This window comes from Lissotriton vulgaris, chromosome 7 (assembly GCF_964263255.1).
Source record: "Lissotriton vulgaris chromosome 7, aLisVul1.2, whole genome shotgun sequence".
NCBI lineage: Eukaryota > Metazoa > Chordata > Amphibia > Caudata > Salamandridae > Lissotriton > Lissotriton vulgaris.
This window is the reverse complement of record NC_141695.1, coordinates 1,763,159-1,782,223: the sequence shown is the minus strand read 5'-3', so window position 1 is coordinate 1,782,223 and position 19,065 is coordinate 1,763,159. Positions and strand designations below refer to the sequence as shown.

At 49.0% G+C, this 19,065-nt stretch overlaps 1 protein-coding gene across 1 annotated transcript in view; it reads left to right on the top strand.

The window, feature by feature from the left end:
* The window catches only part of LOC147700477 (putative cation-transporting ATPase 13A4), a 567,847-nt gene extending 556,663 nt beyond the window's left edge, over positions 1–11,184 (top strand). The window contains exon 32 of the mRNA XM_086928422.1: positions 10,872–11,184. Coding sequence (XP_086784548.1) covers positions 10,872–11,069 — 198 coding nt within the window. The 3' untranslated portion in view covers positions 11,070–11,184. The remainder of the gene's footprint in view (positions 1–10,871) is intronic.
* The last annotated feature ends 7,881 nt before the right edge of the window (positions 11,185–19,065 follow it).

Genomic DNA, 19,065 nt, shown 5'->3' with positions numbered 1-19,065 from the left:
GCACAAGAGAGGGCTGCACTCACAAGGACTGCACAAGAGAGGGCTGCACTCATAAGGATTGCACAAGAGAGGGCTGCACTCACAAGGACTGCACAAGAGAGGGCTGCACTCATAATGACTGCACAAGAGAGGGTTGCACTCACAAGGACTGCACAAGAGAGGGCTGCACTCATAAGGACTGCACAAGAGAGGGCTGCACTCATAAGGACTGCACAAGAGAGGGCTGCACTCATAAGGACTGCACAAGAGAGGGCTGCACTTACAAGGACTGCACAAGAGAGGGCGACACTCATAAGGACTGCACAAGAGAGGGCTGCACTCATAAGGACTGCACAAGAGAGGGCTGCACTCATAAGGACTGCACAAGAGAGGGCTGCACTCATAAGGACTCCCCAAGAAAGGGCTGCACTCACAAGGACTGCACAAGAGAGGGCTGCACTCATAAGGACTGCACAAGAGAGGGCTGCACTCATAATGACTGCAAAAGAGAGGGCTGCACTCACAAGGACTGCACAAGAGAGGGCTGCACTCACAAGGACTGCACAAGAGAGGGCTGCACTCATAAGGACTGCACAAGAGAGGGCTGCCCTCATAAGGACTGCACAAGAGAGGGCTGCACTCATAAGGACTCCACAAGAGAGGGCTGCACTCATAAGGACTGCACAAGAGAGGGCTGCACTCATAAGGACTGCACAAGAGAGGGCTGCACTCACAAGGACTGCACAAGAGAGGGCTGCACTCATAAGGACTGCACAAGAGAGGGCTGCACTCATAATGACTGCACAAGAGAGGGCTGCACTCACAAGGACTGCACAAGAGAGGGCTGCACTCACAAGGACTGCACAAGAGAGGGCTGCACTCATAAGGACTGCACAAGAGAGGGCTGCACTCATAAGGACTGCACAAGAGAGGGCTGCACTCACAAGGACTGCACAAGAGAGGGCTGCACTCATAAGGACTGCACAAGAGAGGGCGGCACCCATAAGGACTGCACAAGAGAGGGCTGCACTCATAAGGACTGCACAAGAGAGGGCAGCACCCATAAGGACTGCACCTGCTGCACTCATAAGGACTGCACAAGAGAGGGCTGCACTCATAAGGACTGCACAAGAGAGGGCTGCACTCATAATGACTGCACAAGAGAGGGCTGCACTCACAAGGACTGCACAAGAGAGGGCTGCACTCATAATGACTGCACAAGAGAGGGCTGCACTCACAAGGACTGCACAAGAAAGGGCTGCACTCACAAGGACAGCACAAGAGAGGGCTGTACTCATAAGGACTGCACAAGAGAGGGCTGCACTCATAAGGACTGCACAAGAGAGGGCGGCACCCATAAGGACTGCACAAGAGAGGGCTGCACTCATAAGGACTGCACAAGAGAGGGCAGCACCCATAAGGACTGCTCCTGCTGCACTCATAAGGACTGCACAAGAGAGGGCTGCACTCATAAGGACTGCACAAGAGAGGGCTGCACTCATAATGAATGCACAAGAGAGGGCTGCACTCACAAGGACTGCACAAGAGAGGGCTGCACTCATAAGGACTGCACAAGAGAGGGCTGCACTAATAAGGACTGCACAAGAGAGGGCTGCACTCATAAGGACTGCACAAGAGAGGGCTGCACTTACAAGGACTGCACAAGAGAGGGCGGCACTCATACGGACTGCACAAGAGAGGGCTGCACTCATAAGGACTGCACAAGAGAGGGCTGCACTCATAAGGACTGCACAAGAGAGGGCTGCACTCATAAGGACTGCACAAGAGAGGGCTGCACTCATAAGGACTGCACAAGAGAGGGCTGCACTCACAAGGACTGCACAAGCGAGGGCGGCACCCATAAGAACTGCACAAGAGAGGGCTGCACTCATAAGGACTGCACAAGAGAGGGCAGCACCCATAAGGACTGCACCTGCTGCACTCATAAGGACTGCACAAGAGAGGGCTGCACTCATAAGGACTGCACAAGAGAGGGCTGCACTCATAATGACTGCACAAGAGAGGGCTGCACTCACAAGGACTGCACAAGAGAGGGCTGCACTCATAAGGACTGCACAAGAGAGGGCTGCACTCATAATGACTGCACAAGAGAGGGCTGCACTCACAAGGACTGCACAAGAAAGCGCTGCACTCACAAGGACAGCACAAGAGAGGGCTGTACTCATAAGGACTGCACACGAGAGGGCTGCACTCATAAGGACTGCACAAGAGAGGGCGGCACCCATAAGGACTGCACAAGAGAGGGCTGCACTCATAAGGACTGCACAAGAGAGGGCAGCACCCATAAGGACTGCACCTGCTGCACTCATAAGGACTGCACAAGAGAGGGCTGCACTCATAAGGACTGCACAAGAGAGGGCTGCACCCATAATGACTGCACAAGAGAGGGCTGCACTCACAAGGACTGCACAAGAGAGGGCTGCACTCATAAGGACTGCTCAAGAGAGGGCTGCACTCACAAGGACTGCACAAGAGAGGGCTGCACTCATAATGACTGCACAAGAGAGGGCTGCACTCACAAGGACTGCACAAGAGAGGGCTGCACTCATAAGGACTGCACAAGAGAGGGCTGCACTCATAAGGACTGCACAAGAGAGGGCTGCACTTACAAGGACTGCACAAGAGAGGGCGACACTCATAAGGACTGCACAAGAGAGGGCTGCACTCATAAGGACTGCACAAGAGAGGGCTGCACTCATAAGGACTCCCCAAGAAAGGGCTGCACTCACAAGGACTGTACAAGAGAGGGCTGCACTCATAAGGACTGCACAAGAGAGGGCTGCACTCACAAGGACTGCACAAGAGAGGGCTGCACTCATAATGACTGCAAAAGAGAGGGCTGCACTCACAAGGACTTCACAAGAGAGGGCTGCACTCACAAGGACTGCACAAGAGAGGGCTGCACTCATAAGGACTGCACAAGAGAGGGCTGCACTCATAAGGACTCCACAAGAGAGGGCTGCACTCATAAGGACTGCACAAGAGATGGCTGCACTCATAAGGACTGCACAATAGAGGGCTGCACTCACAAGGACTGCACAAGAGAGGGCTGCACTCACAAGGACTGCACAAGAGAGGGCTGCACTCATAAGGACTGCACAAGAGAGGGCTGCACTCATAATGACTGCACAAGAGAGGGCTGCACTCACAAGGACTGCACAAGAGAGGGCTGCACTCACAAGGACTGCACAAGAGAGGGCTGCACTCATAAGGACTGCACAAGAGAGGGCTGCACTCATAAGGACTGCACAAGAGAGGGCTGCACTCACAAGGACTGCACAAGAGAGGGCTGCACTCATAAGGACTGCACAAGAGAGGGCGGCACCCATAAGGACTGCACAAGAGAGGGCTGCACTCATAAGGACTGCACAAGAGAGGGCAGCACCCATAAGGACTGCACCTGCTGCACTCATAAGGACTGCACAAGAGAGGGCTGCACTCATAAGGACTGCACAAGAGAGGGCTGCACTCATAATGACTGCACAAGAGAGGGCTGCACTCAAAAGGACTGCACAAGAGAGGGCTGCACTCATAAGGACTACAAAAGAGAGGGCTGCACTCATAATGACTGCACAAGAGAGGGCTGCACTCACAAGGACTGCACAAGAAAGGGCTGCAATCACAAGGACAGCACAAGAGAGGGCTGTACTCATAAGGACTGCACAAGAGAGGGCTGCACTCATAAGGACAGCACAAGAGAGGGCGGCACCCATAAGGACTGCACAAGAGAGGGCTGCACTCATAAGGACTGCACAAGAGAGGGCAGCACCCATAAGGACTGCACCTGCTGCACTCATAAGGACTGCACAAGAGAGGGCTGCACTCATAAGGACTGCACAAGAGAGGGCTGCACTCATAATGACTGCACAAGAGAGGGCTGCACTCACAAGGACTGCACAAGAGAGGGCTGCACTCATAAGGACTGCACAAGAGAGGGCTGCACTCACAAGGACTGCACAAGAGAGGGCTGCACTCATAATGACTGCACATGAGAGGGCTGCACTCACAAGGACTGCACAAGAGAGGGCTGCACTCATAAGGACTGCACAAGAGAGGGCTGCACTCATAAGGACTGCACAAGAGAGGGCTGCACTTACAAGGACTGCACAAGAGAGGGCGGCACTCATACGGACTGCACAAGAGAGGGCTGCACTCATTAGGACTGCACAAGAGAGGGCTGCACTCATAAGGACTGCACAAGAGAGGGCTGCACTCACAAGGACTGCACAAGAGAGGGCTGCACTCATAAGGACTGCACAAGAGAGGGCTGCACTCACAAGGACTGCACAAGAGAGGGCTGCACTCATAATGACTGCAAAAGAGAGGGCTGCACTCACAAGGACTGCACAAGAGAGGGCTGCACTCACAAGGACTTCACAAGAGAGGGCTGCACTCATAAGGACTGCACAAGAGAGGGCTGCCCTCATAAGGACTGCACAAGAGAGGGCTGCACTCATAAGGACTCCACAAGAGAGGGCTGCACTCATAAGGACTGCACAAGAGATGGCTGCACTCATAAGGACTGCACAAGAGAGGGCTGCACTCACAAGGACTGCACAAGAGAGGGCTGCACTCATAAGGACTGCGCAAGAGAGGGCTGCACTCATAATGACTGCACAAGAGAGGGCTGCACTCACAAGGACTGCACAAGAGAGGGCTGCACTCATAAGGACTGCACAAGAGAGGGCTGCACTCATAAGGACTGCACAAGAGAGGGCTGCACTCATAAGGACTCCACAAGAAAGGGCTGCACAAATAAGGACTGCACAAGAGAGGGCTGCACTCATAAGGACTGCGCAAGAGAGGGCTGCACTCATAATGACTGCACAAGAGAGGGCTGCACTCACAAGGACTGCACAAGAGAGGGCTGCACTCATAAGGACTGCACAAGAGAGGGCTGCACTCATAAGGACTATACAAGAGAGGGCTGCACTCATAAGGACTGCACAAGAGAGGGCTGCACTCATAAGGACTGCACAAGAGAGGGCTGAACTCATAAGGACTGCACAAGAGAAGGCTGCACTCATAGAACTGCACAAGAGAGGGCTGCACTCATAAGGACTGCACAAGAGAAGGTTGCACTCATAAGGACTGCACAAGAGAGGGCTGCACCCATAAGGACTGCACAAGAGAAGGTTGCACTCATAAGGACTGCACAAGAGAGGGCTGCACTCATAAGGACTGCACCTGCTGCACTCACAAGGACTGCACAAGAGAGGGCTGCACTCAAAAAGACTGCACCTGCTGCACTCACAAGGACTGCACAAGAGAGGGCTGCACTCATAAGGACTGCACAAGAGAGGGCTGCACTCATAAGGACTGCACAAGAGAGGGCTGCACTCATAAGGACTGCACAAGAGAGGGCTGCACTTACAAGGACCGCACAAGAGAGGGCTGCACTCACAAGGACTGCACAAGAGAGGGCGGCACTCATAAGGACTGCACAAGAGAGGGCTGCACTCATAAGGACTGCACAAGAGAGGGCTGCACTCATAAGGACTGCACAAGAGAGGGCTGCACTCATAAGGATTGCACAAGAGAGGGCTGCACTTACAAGGACTGCACAAGAGAGGGCGGCACTCATAAGGACTGCACAAGAGAGGGCTGCACTCATAAGGACTGCACAAGAGAGGGCTGCACTCATAAGGACTGCACAAGAGAGGGCAGCACCCATAAGGACTGCACAAGAGAGGGCTGCACTCATAAGGACTGCACAAGAGAGGGCTGCACTCATAAGGACTGCACAAGAGAGGGCAGCACCCATAAGGACTGCACAAGAGAGGGCTGCACTCATAAGGACTGCACAAGAGAGGGCTGTACTCATAAGGACTGCACCTGCTGCACTCATAAGGACTGCACAAGAGAGGGCTGCACTCATAAGGACTGCACAAGAGAGGATGGCACTCATAAGGACTGCACAAGAGAGGGCTGTACTCATAAGGACTGCACAAGAGAGGGCTGCACTCATAAGGACTGCACAAGAGAGGGCTGCACTCACAAGGACTGCACAAGAGAGGGCGGCACTCATAAGGACTGCACAAGAGAGGGCTGCACTCATAAGGACTGCACAAGAGAGGGCTGCACTCATAAGGACTGCACAAGAGAGGGCTGCACTCATAAGGACTGCACCTGCTGCACTCATAAGGACTGCACAAGAGAGGGCTGCACTCATAAGGACTGCACAAGAGAGGGCGGCACTCATAAGGACTGCACAAGAGAGGGCTGCACTCATAAGGACTCCACAAGAGAAGGCTGCACTCATAAGGACTGCACAAGAGAGGGCTGCACTCATAAGGACTGCACCTGCTGCACTCATAAGGACTGCACAAGAGAGGGCTGAACTCATAAGGACTGCACAAGAGAGGGCTGCACTCATAAGGACTGCACAAGAGAAGGTTGCACTCATAAGGACTGCACAAGAGAGGGCTGCACCCATAAGGACTGCACAAGAGAAGGTTGCACTCATAAGGACTGCACAAGAGAGGGCTGCACTCATAAGGACTGCACCTGCTGCACTCACAAGGACTGCACAAGAGAGGGCTGCACTCAAAAAGACTGCACCTGCTGCACTCGCAAGGACTGCACAAGAGAGGGCTGCACTCATAAGGACTGCACAAGAGAGGGCTGCACTCATAAGGACTGCACAAGAGAGGGCTGCACTCATAAGGACTGCACAAGAGAGGGCTGCACTCATAAGGACTGCACAAGAGAGGGCTGCACTTACAAGGACCGCACAAGAGAGGGCTGCACTCACAAGGACTGCACAAGAGAGGGCGGCACTCATAAGGACTGCACAAGAGAGGGCTGCACTCATAAGGACTGCACAAGAGAGGGCTGCACTCATAAGGACTGCACAAGAGAGGGCTGCACTCATAAGGACTGCACCTGCTGCACTCATAAGGACTGCACAAGAGAGGGCTGCACTCATAAGGACTGCACAAGAGAGGGCGGCACTCATAAGGACTGCACAAGAGAAGGCTGTACTCATAAGGACTGCACAAGAGAGGGCTGCACTCATAAGGACTGCACAAGAGAGGGCTGCACTCACAAGGACTGCACAAGAGAGGGCGGCACTCATAAGGACTGCACAAGAGAGGGCTGCACTCATAAGGACTGCACAAGAGAGGGCTGCACTCATAAGGACTGCACAAGAGAGGGCTGCACTCATAAGGATTGCACAAGAGAGGGCTGCACTTACAAGGACTGCACAAGAGAGGGCGGCACTCATAAGGACTGCACAAGAGAGGGCTGCACTCATAAGGACTGCACAAGAGAGGGCTGCACTCATAAGGACTGCACAAGAGAGGGCAGCACCCATAAGGACTGCACAAGAGAGGGCTGCACTCATAAGGACTGCACAAGAGAGGGCTGCACTCATAAGGACTGCACAAGAGAGGGCAGCACCCATAAGGACTGCACAAGAGAGGGCTGCACTCATAAGGACTGCACAAGAGAGGGCTGTACTCATAAGGACTGCACCTGCTGCACTCATAAGGACTGCACAAGAGAGGGCTGCACTCATAAGGACTGCACAAGAGAGGATGGCACTCATAAGGACTGCACAAGAGAGGGCTGTACTCATAAGGACTGCACAAGAGAGGGCTGCACTCATAAGGACTGCACAAGAGAGGGCTGCACTCACAAGGACTGCACAAGAGAGGGCGGCACTCATAAGGACTGCACAAGAGAGGGCTGCACTCATAAGGACTGCACAAGAGAGGGCTGCACTCATAAGGACTGCACAGGAGAGGGCTGCACTCATAAGGACTGCACCTGCTGCACTCATAAGGACTGCACAAGAGAGGGCTGCACTCATAAGGACTGCACAAGAGAGGGCGGCACTCATAAGGACTGCACAAGAGAGGGCTGCACTCATAAGGACTCCACAAGAGAAGGCTGCACTCATAAGGACTGCACAAGAGAGGGCTGCACTCATAAGGACTGCACCTGCTGCACTCATAAGGACTGCACAAGAGAGGGCTGAACTCATAAGGACTGCACAAGAGAGGGCTGCACTCATAAGGACTGCACAAGAGAAGGTTGCACTCATAAGGACTGCACAAGAGAGGGCTGCACCCATAAGGACTGCACAAGAGAAGGTTGCACTCATAAGGACTGCACAAGAGAGGGCTGCACTCATAAGGACTGCACCTGCTGCACTCACAAGGACTGCACAAGAGAGGGCTGCACTCAAAAAGACTGCACCTGCTGCACTCGCAAGGACTGCACAAGAGAGGGCTGCACTCATAAGGACTGCACAAGAGAGGGCTGCACTCATAAGGACTGCACAAGAGAGGGCTGCACTCATAAGGACTGCACAAGAGAGGGCTGCACTCATAAGGACTGCACAAGAGAGGGCTGCACTTACAAGGACCGCACAAGAGAGGGCTGCACTCACAAGGACTGCACAAGAGAGGGCGGCACTCATAAGGACTGCACAAGAGAGGGCTGCACTCATAAGGACTGCACAAGAGAGGGCTGCACTCATAAGGACTGCACAAGAGAGGGCTGCACTCATAAGGACTGCACAAGAGAGGGCTGCACTTACAAGGACTGCACAAGAGAGGGCGGCACTCATAAGGACTGCACAAGAGAGGGCTGCACTCATAAGGACTGCACAAGAGAGGGCTGCACTCATAAGGACTGCACAAGAGAGGGCAGCACCCATAAGGACTGCACAAGAGAGGGCTGCACTCATAAGGACTGCACAAGAGAGGGCTGCACTCATAAGGACTGCGAGGGCTGCACTCATAAGGACTGCACAAGAGAGGGCAGCACCCATAAGGACTGCACAAGAGAGGGCTGCACTCATAAGGACTGCACAAGAGAGGGCTGTACTCATAAGGACTGCACCTGCTGCACTCATAAGGACTGCACAAGAGAGGGCTGCACTCATAAGGACTGCACAAGAGAGGGCTGCACTCATAAGGACTGCACAAGAGAGGGCTGCACTCACAAGGACTGCACAAGAGAGGGCGGCACTCATAAGGACTGCACAAGAGAGGGCTGCACTCATAAGGACTGCACAAGAGAGGGCTGCACTCATAAGGACTGCACAAGAGAGGGCTGCACTCATAAGGACTGCACAAGAGAGGGCTGCACTCATAAGGACTGCACCTGCTGCACTCATAAGGACTGCACAAGAGAGGGCTGCACTCATAAGGACTGCACAAGAGAGGGCGGCACTCATAAGGACTGCACAAGAGAAGGCTGCACTCATAAGGACTGCACAAGAGAGGGCTGCACTCATAAGGACTGCACCTGCTGCACTCATAAGGACTGCACAAGAGAGGGCTGCACTCATAAGGACTGCACAAGAGAGGGCTGCACTCATAAGGACTGCACCTGCTGCACTCATAAGGACTGCACAAGAGAGGGCTGCACTCATAAGGACTGCACAAGAGAGGGCTGAACTCATAAGGACTGCACAAGAGAGGGCTGCACTCATAAGGACTGCACAAGAGAGGGCTGCACTCACAAGGACTGCACAAGAGAGGGCTGCACTCATAAGGACTGCACAAGAGAGGGCTGCACTCATAAGGACTGCGCAAGAAAGGGCTGCACTCATAAGGACTGCACAAGAGATGGCTGCACTCATAAGGACTGCACAAGAGAGGGCTTCCCTCATAAGGACTGCACAAGAGAGGGCTTCCCTCATAAGGACTGCACAAGAGAGGGCTGCACTCATAAGGACTGCACCTGCTGCACACTTTAGTCTTCAGTCTAAAAGGGACTTTGCCGTGCTCTGAATGTTGAAGGAGCAGACTCCACCTGCATCATCTCCACCAAGGAGGACTCAGCTGGACAGCATCCAGTGGGCTTTTAAGGATTTGGCCAGCTGCATTATGGGTCTTGTAGACCCACCTTTCTAAGGAGCAACTCAGAGATTCTGGAGCCTTAGTATTTGAACCCACAAAAACCCAAAAGAAAATCTGGAGAAGAAGGACTGCCCTGCTGGAACCTTGTGCTGCACAAGAAAGGGCGGCACTCGCAAGGACTGCACCTGCTGCACTCGCAAGGCTTCATAACAAAAGGACTTTGCCTCTCTCTAAGGATAAGGAGTGGACGACCTGATCAGCAACCGGTAGAGAGGTGCTGGAAGGGCTACCTGCAACATCAATAAGAAGGACAACTCGAGCTGACAAGCTTCACTGGATTTTACTTGGATAGACTAGGTGCATTGTGGGACTTGTAGTCTCAGACCCAAAGAGGCACAACAGAGCTTCTGAACCCTTTGCTGGTGCTATGGACAACTTTCCAGCATCGAGAGACTGCTCTGGAAGTATGTGTAAAACTGTTACATTGTGGGTGGCCTGAACTCTTGACAATGTCCCAGTCCAGCACAACCTTTGTAATCCTTTGAGCACTATTTGCTTCGAAGCGCTGGTTTTACTTTTAATCTTTAGATATTCATATCTCTGGTTCCCTACATTGGATTTTATAGTGGTGGTGTAATTTTAATCATAAAAATGTGTCCTTTCTTTATAAATTGGTGTTGTATTTTATTGTGTGTTTTGTCTTACTTATTTACAGTATTGGTGTTTTTAAATGCTTGACGCACCTGTCTCCAAGTTAGGCCTCTCTGCTCCCAGCCAAGCTACCAAGGGTTGATCCGGGATTCATTTATTGAGACCTTGACTGCACTTTTTTTGCGATTGTGATGTTATTACTAGCGGTGGGAATCAACCTGCACTACTTATAAATCACCTTCCCACAGTTTCTGCGCATGTTCATTAGTTGTTTGCTCTTGGATTTGTGTCAATGGTTTATGATTTTGTCTACAAGTTTTTAATGATTTTAATTAATTATATAATGAATCCAATTCAATTCAATTGTTTTCTAAAAGTTATGAATGCTTCATTGCTTTGTAGGAATACATTTCTGACAATCGGAGGTTCTGGATTGCCCTGAAGAGGTGTATTAAATACAAGTCAAAAAGCAAATATAGGATTTTGCAGAGATTGCTTGCGGAAGACCCCCACTGGCCTCCCCTTGATGTCATGATACATGCAGAGCCAATGCGGGCCGAGTTTGAGAGCAACGTCGGGCTGCTAGAGACGCGGGTGTGAGATGGATGGAAGAAGATTTCACCTGACCCAGAACCCTTGAGTCACCTGGAGCATGCATAGTGAAAGCTGCATCAAACATCCACAGTGTTTTGAGTTTAGCCACACCCACCCAACCATCCAACCCAATGATGAGCTCAGCCAATAGCCTTTGAGAATGCCTTGTATTTATTTAAAGGCTCTTAAATTGATTTAAAGGCTCTAAACATGCAGTAGGCATAACCCTCAGCCATAGTTGATGCTCTGTTTTCTCTTCGGGGGCTGCAGGTCGCAATAGTAGCAGATGTAATAAGTTAATTTTACATTGCATCCTACCATCAGATGTTTGTTTCGACTGAATGTTTTATTTTAAAAAAATGTTACTTTAAATTAGAATCCAATATTGTTGTACAAAATGAATTACCAAAATATTTGCCTAACATCTTATAAGTTAGGTCAAGAAAGCATAGAGAAAAAACAAAAGTAAAGAATAATAAGGAAAAATTGGGGGATCCCGATAATGAGAATTATGTAATACAGTGTAACTGTGGGCCCATGAAGTACTTCTCGTGTACATCTATTCAAATGTCATCCCCAAAAAGGAAGCAACCCCAGTGAATCTGACTCTGATGTTTGCCTGATTTGAGTTCTTATCCAGGGTATTGATTATTGCTCTAGCACCACTGAATTGAAGATGACATTGTAATGTCCCAGCCAGCTATGGCATTTGGTTTGCCCAACTGAAGATTTCATCCTCCGGACTGTTCTTCGGTACAAAGGTAAAAGCTGGGTCAACCATCTACCTTGATCCACCCGCTAGGTGGGTCCGTAAAAAGAGGCGGGCATAGATCCTGTGGAGTCACACTTTTCAAAGGACACACTGTCCAAGACTCAACAAGTAAAATGCAGAAGACTTATTTAATGGCGGACTAAATAAAGTACACTTACCCTGCTATCTGTGGGGGGGGAACACACTTAGGGCACGATTATGATGCGGTTACAAAAGCATTCCCATCTAGGGTCTGAATACGATGCGGTTAGGAACATAGGCTCCTATTGAAGTCAATGGGAGTCCAACCAAATCGTATCTGGAAGCATCCGGATGCATCGTACTCGTCGGCCGGACTCTCCTGATCCGAGTGGGCCAGAAACCATTTCCAAACCGATTCGGCCAGAAGATTTCCTAACCACATCAAAATCGGGCCCTTAATTTCTGTCAGGGCCTCTTGTTTACCATGTGTGATTTTCAAAGATATGATAGTCCTTGTGATTGTCTCCACGTATATTGTGCACTTACAATACTTTTTCTGTAACGTATTTAATGCAGATATCACATTTGTCAATCACACTCTAATGTTTGCCACCTACAACACTGCAATAAGGAACCATAGATGTGGCTGCAGTTGACCCTCTCCCTGTCTCCTGGAGAAACAGCGCCCTCTTGTGCCTTGGAGATGACATTGAAGCCACATATTCTCTAAGATCTCAGCTCCTGTCACAGGTGTTCACTGTAAGGCTGTTATGCTATTCTGATGATCTCAGAGATATTCAGTGGGGCTTCAGATCTTTCTTCTGCTTGCTTGAGATGCAGACACTGCTGTGCAATTGTTGATAGAATGATTTAATCAATAATGCAATACATGATCTGATCAATGATGTAATTTGAGAATTTCTTAGCGATGTCATTGGTGATGTAATTGGTGAAGCCATCAGTGCATTGATTTTGAGAATTGAATGAATGAATAAATGAATGAATGAATGAATGAACGAATGAATGAATGAATGAATGAATGAATGAATGAATGAATGAATACATTTATTTGTTTGATTTTGAGAATTGCTTGATGTCATTTTGTTCTCATGCATCGATCTTGATCACATTTATCAACATTTGGGAAGACGGTCCAAAATGCGACCGACTGCCAACATATAAAGGCAAACAATATCTTATGATATTACACATCTCTAGTTGGCAAACAGCATTTGCAGTACAATATGTTGGTTAAATATGGGGGGTTTATTTTGATCAACTTTAAAGTTATTACTAAACCAAAGAATTTCACAATAAAGATGAGAAATCAGCAGTGAGGCCCTTTTCTTCTGACCTGCAGCAATGACGTCTTTTAAAAACTATTTTACGGCGTCCGCCCGAGTCCGCTATTTTTAATGTCTGGGGTTGAAATAAAGTGGTTGTTATGTTTGAGTCAGCTGATGCTTTTAAACTATTTTAAAAATGAATTTTACTTTACATCTCATCAGGCATTAATCTTGTTTCAAAAGGGCTGCCAAACTACTGTTTAACCTCATTAACATCAGCTCAAGAAAACAGAGAAAAACAAAAGAAAACAACAAGGGAAAATCAGGGGATCCCCAACCTTGCTCTGTTTTTGAAGGGTAAACATGGCCGTCTGGATCTGCAGTCTTGCTTCCCCTGCCTTTTTCTGCCAGATGTTCTCATAATGTCCTTATTTAACTCAGTTTATTATGTGAAATATAGTAGTCAGCAGCCTTTCTCAGGGGTCCTTTCCTTTCTTTGATTGGCTGTCCTTTGCAACCCACCATATCCAAGGGTAATGCCATTTGGAACCCAATGTGGCTATAATCTCCATTTTTAAGGGTGGTCAACGTGTACCGTACAGCACTCTGATACCCATGGGTCATTATGAGCTTATAGAAATGTCAAATAAATGAATAAATATGGCCATATTCAGTGGTTCAGTTACAAGCCCTGTGCCCCACTCAAATGTCACTGTTTGTGACGTTCTGGTGACGCACAGGGCTTAGCCTTCTCTACAAGGCGTCGTAATGTAATCCAGTATTTGTAAAGCGCGAACGATTACTCCTAAGAGTGTCAAGGCGTGGGGGGCCGTTGGGTAGAGTGACGAAGCTATTGCTCAGAGTCCCATTCTGCTGGGCTAACCTGCAACCACTGCCGGGGATCGAACCGTGAGCCCCCGTGTTGCGGAGTCAGCCGCACTGGCCTCTGCACCGCATACATAAAGCCACCCTAAATAGCTTTACATGGCCTTGTAGATATGGAGTGTGCAACGCAGGGCATGTCGCTGCGTTGCCTCACACTACGATGGGCATACGTGCCACGGGTGTTACAGTGGGTGTTCTCCACTAACACCCATGGCATTGGACACATTCTGAGATTTTCAACAAGCTTTACACCTGGGAATGTTCCAAAAGCCGACACCTCCCCAGGGAGACATAAAGTGGAGAAATAACATTATTTCTCCTCGCTTCTTCCTCTTTGTATGTTTGCCGCAGAAAGAGTAAACCTCCTCCATTGATTGCTTTTGTGCAGGAACCTATGTTGGTTCTTCAAAAAGGGCGGAAATGTGTGACATTTGTTGCATTGTTTGGCAATCCCAAGGTATGAAAATCAGAATCAGGAGCACATTTGTCACCTCGTAAGAACTGCGCCAAGTGCTGTTGGTAATTCCAGGGTACAGCATTTGCTCTTGGAACAGTGCATTAATCGGGACCTGAGATTGTCTTCTGAAAACTACACTTTGAGAGGTTCAAGTGATAATGCTCATGGTTACAGATGGTGCGGGGGAGGAGGAAAGCGAACCCCAGAATGCTGGAGCTGGGGGTGATCGAGCCCTCCTGTGGTCCCTGGTCCAGCCCAGTGGTGCTGGTAGTGAAGGCTGGCCCACTAGGAAGCATCCCCTAACTGAGGTTCAATGTGGAATAAATCACCAATACTGATGATTACCCCATCCTCAGAGCTGTTGAGCTCATTGGCTGATTAGGGGCTGCCACATTCCACACTACATTTGACTTGACGTACGGGTATTGGCAGCTCGACCTCACTGGAAGGGACGAGACTGCAAACGCTCTAATATCCAAATGCTCTTTCAATTTTGAGGGCTATCTTCAATATTCCAGCTCTCAATCTTGTGAATGATTTTAGAGTGCAAGAACAACATTTTGAAATGAGCAGTATGGTAACATTCCTGCTTTACCAGGTGTTGGAAAATGGAGATACCAAGGAATAAATGTCAGAATGGTGATCAGGTCTGATGGAGGAAAAGATGAGAGTGAGAAGGAAAGGTCAGTCTCTTTGGCACATGTGCTCTGAGATGAACCAGAGCCAAGATCTTCACGTGAGATCCTCTGGCATTTGAGATGGAAGGGGTGAGATCCAAAGTGGGTCCACTTTTGTCAAAAAGGGCCAAAATAATGGCTCCGTTAGGACTGTAATATTGTGTTAGATCTTCATCTCGTTGGCCGACAAGTGAGACCACCTGCAAGGAAATTCTCTCTTATAATGCAATTTGATGTAGTCCCAGACTGTGTAGCAGAGTGAATAGTTCCAATGAAACCTTGTAATGTGTGGAGTGATGTCCTATGTTGCTTTTTTTTCAAATGTACTAATTTTTTAACTGATTTATTCACCTACTATTTTCCAATTCAATTTGAGATTTGGACTAGACTGTGTGATTCTGTGAGGAAGTGGTAAATCGAATTAGATGGATAATATTTTGTGTTGTGTTGATTTTTGTAGTGCACTAATCACATGGTTGAGTATCCAGGCTCTTGGGCAAGGTGTGTAGTTGTGTGGTCACAACTGATTATAAGAAGATCAAGAAGAGCAAGGCCTTCAGCCTATTGCAACATTCAATAAGTGTAGGCGACACCCTTACATGCCCACCATATATTCATTAACTAATTACAAAGCACAATGCAATGCAGAGTTTGCACCACACAAGGTGTACAAATGACACAATTCTTAGATCGTGGAACATAGTGCTTTGACCACGGCACAGCTTTGCTGCACAAGTGACGCAACAGCTCAGTAAATCCAGATGCAGTGATTAGAATGTTTTGCAAAGTCTTATAAAAAGAAAGTTTGGGATTTGAAGCAAAGAAAGCATATTCAGATCTGGCACAGATCATGGACAGCTTCCTACTTTGAACGTCCTGATTTTTCATCTCTCAATCCACATCGCGGCAAATTATGTCTTCACACCGACACCTACACCTACTAAGTGTCATCTCAGAATGCCTTTCCCTAGGGATATTCTGCCTGCTTTGCCTCAGTCCATTGGGAATAATTAATTATAATAATAAAATGATTTGTAAAGCGCCTGGTTACTCCATCCGGATTGCCCCTGTGTCATTTGTGCTGACTCCAGCGATGATCCTGAGATCACAGGCTGGACCGGGTTGTGGGCATGTCCCTCTCTGCGGGAATGCTGGGCTAGGATTGTACAACTCTTAACAGATACGATGGGCCTTGTTCTATCTAATGCATCTGCTGCAATGCTCCTTGGCCTTTTCTCTCACCCATCCCTGGAGAGACCTGCTAATAAATGTGTTGATTTCGCCCCCGCATTAACTAACTGGGTCATCCCTATACATTGGAAGCATCCAAGTGCTCCCAGAGCCACTTGGTCATGGGCACTGCTTACATTGAGGGAGTACATTAATGCATAGGGAAGAACAAGCGGGTCTGCAGAAACATGTCATATCACAGATCCAGGACTTACTTCATGAGCAATATAAAGACATATCAAAGATGATACCCGCTCGCCCAGAAGGGCATCTGCTCTACACAACACTTGCAATCTGCTCCTTGGGCAAGAGGTAGCCTTCTTGGATTCAGGAGCCTTCTCTGGGCATGGGTCAGTCATGGGCGTGGCCATCACTGATGGCTGGGTGGAAAGTTCCTAGAGGTACACTCTTTCTTTGTATACCTACATGGGGAGGAACTCGCGTTTCTCAGTGGAGATGCGTGGCCCCGGGGCGGTGGAAGTGAGTGCGGTTCTGTATTAGGATGCTTTCATGGTGGTGTTTTTTTTCTTTTGCTCCGAATAAAGCTGATTTTGACTTTGACTTTGAGTGGGGTTGGTTGTTTTTTTGTTGCTTCTTGTTGTACTGTTTGTACAAAAATAAAGCACTTGTTTAATTTACAGGGCAGTCCAAGCTATAGGCGAAGCAGCTGATTATGTTGAGAATTGAAGCTTTTCGATATACGTTGTACCTGGATGTCTGCAGGTTTTAGAACCGGGGAAAGATGGCCGCTGACTGACTGCAGCGAGAGGTCACAGTTTCTCTCTCCCCTCCTCTCCTGGTACTAACTATGCTGTGAAGGAATGCTGGAGGTCCCGACTCGAGTAAATCTTTGGGTAGCTTCCTGGACTCAGGACTCTCCCCTGTTCCAGCGGTTACCTTGGATAACGGTGACCCTGATACATCATTATCTCCCGGATTGGATCTTTAGGTGCATACAGCGACTGAGAGGCAAGATTGGCATGGCACCTAAAGGGGTTAAACAGCTGAAGGAAGCTAATACCCTGAAAAATCAGCAAGAGAATGGTGGCGTAAGGGAAGCACTTAAGGATCCGGCAGCTTTGGCTCCTGCACAACGCAGTCTGACTCAGTCACGGCCAGGAATCAGCAAAAAGCCAGACAAGCCGCAAGGCAATGGCGGCAGCAGAGCGGTATCTAGCAGCGGGAAAGACTCGGGAGCTATTCGCAAATCAGGAGTAACAAAAGCTGGCACAGAGGGGGTCAAATCCAGGGACCCTAAGGAAGCGGTATTGCCGCAGCCTACCTTTCAAGAGTACTTCTCCATGAAGGCGGCAGGGACGGCTGAAAGAGAGTTGGGAGCTTCACAGGTTTATTTTATTGTACAGTTAATTAAAACTCACAATATAAAACGTACATCATTAAAAATGTTGTAAGCTTAAAAACGCGTGTATTGTTAAAGGAAAAAAGGTATATAAAACCATATTGAGTTATCGTTCTCGATTACAGTGTCTCTAACCCATTTGTGAAAATTAAAAGTGTGAGTCAATGTTCTCAGCTTGCTTTGGCTTGGCAGGACCTTGGCAGACTATTTCTTGATTGGCGAGTTATAAGATGCCGTTGATCAATGTGCCGTATAGTTGAGTAAGTCGTGTGGATACAATGTCAAAAAACTTTGTCAGTCTGCAATTTTATTGGACCTCTTTTGGGTTGAAGCATATCATCACGGCTTGCCTGCAGCTTTTTACACCTTTTTGATTCCAAAGTGGTCGAAATAAGGCGCGCCTTATGTCTATCAGGTTAGGGCAGATACAGATTATGTGGATTAAATCCTCATTCCCTGATTTGCAAAGACGGCAAAGATGGTCGTCTGGCCTCCTTTTCCATGGTGCCAAATGAGGTAGAGTTGGTAGAATTCCAAAGCGCAGGTTTCGAAATTTATCTTTTGTCTTCCGCGTGAGGCCCATTTTCAGATACTTATGCGGTTTCAGGGCATTGTAATCTTTCAGCACGACCCACCCGTGTGCCCTCTTGGCCAGGGTTTCTTTATCTTCGATAGATGATATTAATTTAATAACTTTTGTTACCACCTTTTTGAAACTGTTGTTGTCAGCTGATGACTCCCAAAGGCTGGTTAGGTCCAGATATTCCAAAGAGTTTAAAAGGTATTTCTTAGCGGGTGAGTTTGATCGTATTGACAGTTCTGTCCATAGGTGAGCGTTTAGGGTTCCCCGTTCCGAGCCTTTGATTTTGCACCAGCATTTTATATAGGCGCCTCTTCTCTCTACCGTTTGTTTTTGGATGCCAAATTTGAGACGGATTTGGGCAGGAGAGACATAGTTTGGCAGACGGAAGATTGCCCTGTATGCTCTGCTGATTATTTTGTCTAGGGCATTAGCGTCCTTCCCTTGCATGGGTTCGCTACCGTATGTGAGCATAGGCTGGAGGCGTGCATTAATCACCTGTAGGAGGGGGCCAAATGATCGTTTGACACCATGACCGAACAACCACCCCCCACCACCACCCTCCACGCCTGGACCCCGATCAGCACCGAAGACACCATCCGCACGATGAACTCCATCCACTCCGGATCACCGACGACCCCTGCCCTCACCACGTCTTCAACAAGGCCGACGCTGTCATCGCACCCTACCTGCGAGACATCATCAACACATCCTTCGACACCACCATCTTCCCTGAGAGCTGGAAACACGCCGAACTCAGCGCTCTACTCAAGAAACCAACAGCGGACCCCACC